The 8,952-nt window shown below is 34.1% G+C and overlaps 1 protein-coding gene across 1 annotated transcript; it reads right to left on the bottom strand.

Moving 5' to 3' along the window:
- Nucleotides 1-6,365: 6,365 nt before the first annotated feature.
- On the bottom strand, nucleotides 6,366-8,383 carry LOC121243697 (CBL-interacting serine/threonine-protein kinase 6-like). The gene has a single exon (XM_041141832.1). The coding sequence runs from the start codon at nucleotides 7,964-7,966 to the stop codon at nucleotides 6,656-6,658; it is 1,311 nt and encodes a 436-aa protein (XP_040997766.1). The 5' UTR covers nucleotides 7,967-8,383; the 3' UTR covers nucleotides 6,366-6,655.
- Between the last annotated feature and the right edge of the window lie 569 nt (nucleotides 8,384-8,952).

Genomic DNA, 8,952 nt, shown 5'->3' with positions numbered 1-8,952 from the left:
CGGAGCTAGGCTTTGAACAATATTACCAATTACTAAATCACATATCAATATTCAAAGTACGTAGTACCTGGCCTGATTTTGAAGCATGTTCTGGGCCTAGAATCTGTCCGACTCTTTTACATCGAAAATGATAGTATGCCTCCTCATTTTGACCGTTTATATATATATATATATATATATATATATTACTTAATAATTAAGTAAGAAACTATTGGTATATTGATATTTTTTAAATTAATGTTTAAAAAATATTTGAAAAAAAAAATACAACTTACACCAGGGGCATGCCTAGCTGTGAAAGCTGGATAGCATAGTAGCAGCGTCCCTTCTCTACATCTCCGAGAGGAAATATCAATGGTGCCAAAACCATAAAACCTCTACAGTACTATGATCAAACATGGGCGCCCACTGATTCATCATCCTTTACCTCCATCCACAGATTTGTCTTCCTAGGATCTAATGAGTACGATAATGACCATAATTAAGGTGGGTTTCCTTTTGTCACATGTGATTTAAAGATTACGAAACATTATTAATTATGGACCATAGACAGACATGATATAGTACGTCCATATATACTTGTAATTGGTAGGTAGAAGAGATTATCAATTGTGAAAGCATAGTTTAAACTATATTCCCAATACTAATATCATCAGTGCTAGCTTTGGGTGGAAATCCTACTTGTACAAATGAACAATATCATCCATCAATGGGGTGGCTCTACGACCACCCCCTTCCTCCGTTAAGAGCTATCGTTAATTATATTAGTATTTTTTTTATATATATTTTTTCAACCCTTTTAAAATTTTTTTAAAAAAATAAAAAATTACAATATTATTAAAAAATTACGATACTTTCTTAATTATTAAGTTAAAAAAAAAAAAAAAAAATTCACCGACGGTAACCCAGCGGGAAATAGTAGCTTTTTCCTCCATTAATTTCCAGGACCCTCCCAACTCTTTTTTTTTTTTTTTAAATAATGTCATTTCGTACAACAAATTAAAAAAAAGAAGTGGGCTGTCTGTCAACTTCATGATTGGCCTTGAATCTAAAACCTCCCCCACATAATTATGAATGAAAACATTATATAAATATCTATATCCATGCAATATACCTGCAATTTAATAAACTCACACCATTTTTAAAAATAAAATTATTTTCTGCAAAAGTGGTACTGTTTCTACCCTATAAATTGTGGAGGATCTTTCGTCCAACTTCCGGATTCACTGACTTTATTGTGGAAGCATAAATAATACTATAAGAAAAACGTTTATTCGTGATTAGTTATTTAGTATGAAAATGATTATTATTTTTTTATCAATGTAAAGCAATTCTCGTCACAAATAATTTATCATAATTATTGATTTTTCTTGTAATGTATAAAGATAAATAAATCTGAAAAAATATACACTTGTCTCAAAAGTTTAAGCTGATAAGAAGATATAAAATTTATTATTTATTTTATATCTTAACACTTCCTCATGTATAGGTTAGACTCCTCTTTAATAGGTGGTCCAACACGTAGAATATTTAATTAAATGAAATAGAGTGTAGAGTCAGTATTTGAACTCAAGATCTCTGCTTTGATATCATATTAAATTATCAAAAAAGAAATTCACCACTTATCTAATCAAAAAGTTAAACTAATGAAAAGAAGTAAATTTTATTATTTATTTTATATTTTAACAAAATCGTAAAACCATTTGTTTTGGGGTACGCCAACAGAGATATGCACAAAACCGACAAAAACAATGAAAATTTTTCGAAGTACGCAAGGAAATGTAAAACGTCACAAATTAAGCACTTAGCTTCTGTCATCTTCTTGAACTCTAATTTACTTCAATATATCTATATATTAATCTTTATCGAGACGGGAAAGAGAATCCCTATTAGAAAGTAAAATAGAACCTCAAATCGTAAGCTTCCAAACAGTAATGGAAGTAGGAGCTTATTGATCAGTGTGGCTTGCTGAGGAATAAGACTCCATTTGAATATTGAGAAGAGATGAGATGATTTTAAATAAAATTTAAAAGTTGAATAAAATATTATTTTTAATATTATTAATACTTTGAAATTTGAAAAAGTTAAATTGTTTATTATATTTTGTGTAAAAATTTAAAAAAATTATAATGATAAGATGAGATGAAACCGTTTCTGTATCCAAACGGGCCTAAATTGACGAGGTATTCCCTGTTTTATACATCAACAATTCCTCTCTCTCTCTTAATTTTCATTTGAGTCGGGCTACTCTGTCGCCCAGAGTAGTCCGCTCAAAGTTATCGCCCCTTCATTTTTTGAGTTTTTTTTATCATTTTTCTTTTCATATTTTTTTAATATATTTAATTTTTTTTTTTAAAATACATCAATACATTTAAAATCACTTTTTTAATCACTAAGTAAAAAAAATAGCAAGCGATAAAATAGAGGGGTACAAATGGGACGATAGAGTAGTCTTTTTCTTTTCATTTCTATATAATTCACCTATTATTGTACATGTAATTTCCTCACCATTTATATTTTTTTCTTTTTCTTAATCCAAATCAAATCAATACTGTGATATTGTCGAGGCCAAAAAAGGAAAAGGTTGGTCATGAGAAAATAATGCAGAAATTATTCACACTGAATAATTATTAATCCTCGATCGATCACCTTTGTATTAGACATATATATATATTAGTCATGACATTCGTGATGGGACGTATAATTCAATTATTATAAGCTTGATGAATTATTAATTTATTAGTCAAAATAAAGACGATTGATTGCATAATGTAAACTACAAATTAGTAGTGCTTCTGCATTGGGTGTGCACACATGCTGTATTTCTTTCATGTTCTCTTACTTCATGCATCAGAAATATCATAGGCTAATCCCTAAATTAACTAAAAAAAAAAAAAAAAAACCACAAAAGCCTGGTGTGGATAGCAAAATCCTTCCAACTGATTTCATCTGGTCTCAATTTCCAAATATCACAAATATAAATAGTACTTTTCAACTTTAAATCTTCAACTTTTTTATTTTATCATTACAATTTTTTCAAACTTCCAAGTAAAATACTAAAAATAATTTTAACATTTTCAATCTCAAAATAAAAATAATATTATAATAATATTTTAACTTATAATATTTTTAGAGTAATGCTAGATACAGTCATAAGTTGTGCAAGCGACGTGCACTCCTTTTGGAAGAGAGTATGATCTACTATTAAAAGATTAATTTTTTTTTATGTAGATCTCATATTTATTTATTTTTTTTCAAAATGAGTGCACGGTACTTGCGCACTATAACTGCTAATATCATTTTTCATATTTTTATTCAAATTTTTTTCTTATTTCCTAAAATTTCATAAAATATATTAACTCAAACTATTTTATTATTATTCATACGTCATTTTATCTCTTCTCATTATCCTAACGAGTCCAAAAGGCCGGGGAGCTTCGGGTGTATGTACAGCTATCTATCTAAACCCATAAAAACAAGTGTTGGGGGAAAATGCAGAATGAATGCCACAGTCCATGTGCCTGGCCTGTTAGCAACTGTAGAAGATGCCACAAACACTGAATTGACGAGCTCTTTATTTTCACGTGAATCAAGCTGACCGATATAAATTGTCTTGGTACTACCTGACAGGACCACTTGTACAGAAAAAATGTCTAGAATGTCCCCCTCCATATGCACCCAGCATCATCATCCAAAGGCTATTAGAGCATCAGCCCTCCCTCTTCTAATTTTCTCAAACACAACACATTAAGGCGGCCATTATATATGCAGACAGTGATCTGTGCCTTTTTGGCTTTAAAATGCATAGTATTTGGCTGGTCTTGACATTCTATAGAAGACTAGTACTAGAAAGCATGAGATCAGTGAAGACAGGCCAACTAAAGGTATGATCTGCAGAGCTACCACATGCAAGGCCTGTGGTTAACCATAATCATGAGGTTTCCTTAATTTCCTAGATAGTTAAAACAAAAGTTGAAAAATATAAACATTTTGGAGACAGAAGTCGGAAAGGTCAGGAGTTCATGTACATGATGCATCCATCTGTACTACTACATAATTAATTTACCATAAGTAAACAGATTAACAACTTTAATTATGACTAATTATTGCTTAGAATATGGTGTTCTTTTGATGATTATGATGCTACATTTCAACAAAATTTATCTTCTAGATGCGCTAGGCTAGGTTGTAAAAAAAACCGGGAACCAGATCGGTCTAGCCCGAACCGGTCCGATCCAGAATCGGTTTTCATATTAGCAAAACTAGCTGGAACCGATCCGGTTCCGATTCTATTTAATAATATGAATTAATTTAAAAATAAACTGAAATTGATAAATCACATTAATTGAAAAAGAAAATCCTAAATGTCAAGATTTGAATTTATATACCAAAGTTGTAAATAAGATCAGTAACCTAGTTTGCTTTCAAAACTAAACTCAAAATTTTAAAAACCTCTCATCTCATCATTACAACTTTTTCAAATTTCAACACAAAATAAAATAAATAATTCAACTTTTTCAAATCTCAAAGTAAAAATAATATTAAAAAAATCTATTCTAACAATATTTTATTCAATTTTTTTAATTTTATCTCAATTCATCTCATCTCTGAAAACAAACGAGGCCAAATATTATTTATCAAAAAAAAAGTCACTCAAATATTATTACCAAATTTTTATGGCCTAATCGATTCTCAATATATTCTTTTTGATAAGTACATAATACATTAGTAAATTAGTGATACTAAGATACATTAGTATATAATGTATATTAATTATAATTTACATTTTATGGTCTAATACTAATAGTCTAATACTATATTACTATGAGAAAGTCTACTCTGTCGCCTCACTTTGACCGTTGGTAGAAATTGTTTTCTTTTTTTTTTTAACTTAGTGATTAAGGAAATGATTTTAAATGTATTGATGTATTTTTTTTATTTTTTAAAAATATTTAAATGTATTAAAAAATGTGAAAGAAAAAATTAAAAAATTAAAAAAAATTACTGAGCGGTACACCCAACGGTAAGAGTGGGGCGGCATAGTAGCCCCATTTTATTACTATTAGTAATATACTTTTAAGTTTATATATACTTTAAAACTAGAAAATCGGATCGAACTGAATCGAAATAGGTAAAAATCAGATGTATCAGTTTATGATGTAGCCATTGCGTAATCAATTTTTAAAAATATAAAACTAATATATAACGATTCCAACTTAAATTTTATCCAAAATGAAACCGGGCTGAACCAGTTTCACTTCTCCGCTAGCAAGCTGCTGCACACTGCACAGGTCTCGGAAACCAGCCAAAATCAATGATCTAGCCAGGTCAACAAAACTATATATATCATTTTTGCCCCAATACAATGCATTTAGGCTAATATTTTATCATAATTTGTGAGTCTTTTAATTATCATCATTAATTTCATCCTCGTAGATATGAGATTAAAATGTGTTCTTAATGAGATTTATTTCCACTTGCTTGATATGTCCTTCACTGTTCCAGTGACTCGAATGCAATATCCAGATACGAGAAAGATAGCTTTTCGTGAAACCTTTATATACATATATATATATATATATAGATATATCATGGAGATCATAATATGTTTATTACGTTTCCTACGGAAAGATGAATAAATGCACACGATGAAAAAATGGAATGAAGTACTTTATTTTACTATTTCCTTTCTGTTTTAACACAAAGATTGATCAAGTGCCAAGGACAATAATTGAGGAGAGGTGATATAGAATACACCTTTGTCTTTTTTTACAATGAATGTCCCTTGTTGGTATGAAAGACACCTGTCTTGTCTTGCTTTCCATGAATGGGATGCAATCAAGTAGTTTGGAATAACACAAGATTATATCAATTTATATCTCTTTACTGCAGTAGAGCGACTAATATCTTTCATTATATCTAATTATCTATGAACAGATTTTGAACTTTTAGGTATCGTTTAGATTTAAAGATAAATTGAGAATAATAATAAAATAGATTATAAATAGGAAGAAAATTTGTAAATTAAAATTATTAAATAATAATAAGATAAATTAAGATAGATTGTGAATACAAATCGAGCATGAACTTGAAAAAAAGTTGAGATTACAAAATTCAAAGCAGTTTATAGATAATAACAGGTACTGTATAATGCAATTAACTTCAAAAAGCTATGGACGCTGATCTCCCGATGGGCTGTAAAGAATGAGCGTCTGAATAACTTTATTGGATGCAGAATGATATACATACATATATATATATATATATATTATATATGATAAGAATTCACTGTAATCACTCTTCATATGATTGTATTTATCAGAAAAAGGGAAAATGGAGAAGGAAAAGGATACTGCAGTCCCATGTGAGAAGAAACCAACGCCAATCCAATTGAACACTCTCAAACAAACATGCACACATCAGCATAGATGAATCGAAAGCAACTCGGGATTCTGTTCACAGGGAGGGGGAGTCACTCACCTTAATTTTCTCGTGATCCAAACCCATCACAACAAACATTAATCTACATATGGATTTAAGTCTTTCGATTTTCAACGTAATTGAAAGCAATAATAATGTGCAATAGCAGCAGCAACATCGTCAACAATGGTCTAAACAAGAATCACCCGACATGCATGCATGTCACGTTTATTAATTATGCGAGTGCAGAGCTTTTTGCAGGAGAGGTCCAGACGATGTCCTTGAGCGCCGGCCGGAGTTCCTTGCTGCAGAACTGGTTGTACTCCAGGGTATCACCGTTGTCCTTCTTCACCTCCACGACTAGAAACGATGGCGTGATGGCGAAGATCTCCGCCGCTATGGCCAGCTTCCCTTTACGCCCGCTCTCGTGGCCTTGCAGCCTGACCCTGGACTCGCTCTTCTTTACACTGAACTTGCCGTCCTTGGCCGCCACCTCTTCCAGCTTCGATATCACACTGCTCGCCGGCCTCGTCGTTGCGAACCTAAGCTCTTCCTTCTCCTCCCTCTTCTTCTCCTCGAACAGTGGCGACAAGTCGAACCCTTCTGACAAAGATATGATGTGGAACGCGTTCAGGGACTCGGTTTCTTTGCCTGATTTCTCGCAAATGGTGTCCTCGAATTCCAGCTGGTCCTCCTTGTTACTCGTTTTCATGCTCTTGGGGACCGACTTCTTGAACCAGGAACAATCCATGATCTTTGAGATCGTAATTCGGGTACTGGGGTTCGGGTCCAGAAGCTTCGTGACGAGTCTACGCGCTTCGGAGGAGAACCATGGCGGGCACTTGAAGTCTCCACGGTAAATCTTCCGGTACATGGCTACGATATTGTCGTCCTGGAATGGCAGGAAGCCGGCGAGGAGGACATAGAGAATGACACCGCAGGACCAGATGTCGGCTTTGGCACCGTCATAGCCTTTCTTACCAATCACCTCCGGTGCGACATATGCCGGCGTACCGCAAGTGGTGTGCAAGAGCCCATCTTGCTTCAAGTGCTCCGAGAAGGCGCTGAGCCCGAAATCGGTGACTTTGAGATTACCATCCTCGTCCAAAAGCAGGTTTTCCGGCTTGAGATCCCTGTGGTAGACGCCGCGGCTGTGGCAGAAGTCGATGGCGGAGATGAGTTGCTGGAAATAGACTCTGGCCAGGTCCTCTTTCAGCCGGCCTTTGGAGATCTTAGAGAAAAGCTCGCCGCCCCGGACAAGCTCCATCGCAAAGTAGATCTTGGATTTGTTGGCCATCACCTCGTGGAGCGCAACTATGTTCGGGTGCTTCACCATTTTCATCACCGAGATCTCCCTCTTGACCTGCTCCATCATCCCGGCCTTTATCACTTTCTCTTTCCCCACAACCTTCATAGCCATGCTCTGCCCAGTCTGAAAGTTCCTGGCATGGTAGACTTTGGCGAAAGTACCATGACCCAGAAGCCGACCAAGCTCGTACTTGCCGTGGAGAACCGCCGAATTGCCATCTCTGTTCTTATCACCCATTGCAGCTGGCTACTTTCACTCACACAAAAATTACTAAATCAAACAAACAAATTAAAAATTCCCAAACTTGGGTACGTAAATTTACAGAGTAGTCGCCTGAGATTGAAGCTCTACAATAAAACTGAAGAATATTCAGAGAAGAAGAGGATGACCGGACGATCACCCGTCTTCCACGTGTTTCCGGTGGCAGGTTCTGCCGCCGATGCACCGCTTTCCCCGCAAACACAACTCAGGCTTTGTCACCGAAGCTCCTACCATCTCTCTGCATTCCCTACCGACCAAGCCAGTCTCTGTGAATCTAAACTTTTTCAAAATCCCAAAAGGGTTTCAAAGGGTTTCTCAGAGCCGCAGCTGGAGTGTTTTGCTTCTCTCTCTTTTCTCAGGCTCGCAGCTTTGCTTACCCTTATATAGAAGTTTTCGTTGTTTTTGTGGTATCCCCAAGCGGCCTTTTACACCTCAGTCTACCTTTCCAAGGAACCTCTGATCTGACGGTGAAAAACCCAGTGATTGAAAAGTACGTGTCAAAATCGAGCGGTCCACATTTTTAAACGGGGAAATTTGGTAGTAGAAAGAGTCAGTCAGGTTCTTCTCAACGATAACACTTGTGGGTCCCAAACTTTGTGTTGAATTTTCGTGGAATATATGATGAATTTGTGATAAGCACTTTTTAGGTGTGATGACGATGAACCCTCTACTAAAGTGATGATATGAACGAGTGATTATGATTAAAAAAAAAGTTTAGCTTTATTTTTTTGTTTTTCGGTTTCTGTATATTTTGTTTAAAAAAAAGGAAAAATATTTGTAAGATGGAATTTTAATCAACATGTGACCAAATTTGTTCAAGAAATCAAAGTTTATATTTAAGAGAAGACAAGAAAATTATGTGCCAATTTTATTTTTTTATTTTTTTTTAAAAAAAAAGGTGTACTGATTTAGTTTGGATTTTCACTAAAATCACATATCTACTCGATCAAATACAAAATATT

The sequence above is a fragment of the Juglans microcarpa x Juglans regia genome, chromosome 8D, assembly GCF_004785595.1.
Source record: "Juglans microcarpa x Juglans regia isolate MS1-56 chromosome 8D, Jm3101_v1.0, whole genome shotgun sequence".
In the NCBI taxonomy this organism is placed as follows: domain Eukaryota; kingdom Viridiplantae; phylum Streptophyta; class Magnoliopsida; order Fagales; family Juglandaceae; genus Juglans; species Juglans microcarpa x Juglans regia.
This window is presented reverse-complemented; position numbering and strand designations above follow the sequence as displayed.

Coding starts and splice junctions, on each gene's coding strand:
- LOC121243697 (XM_041141832.1), bottom strand. CDS start 7,966: ATGGGTGATAAGAACAGAGATGGCAATTCGGCGGTTCTCCACGGCAAG.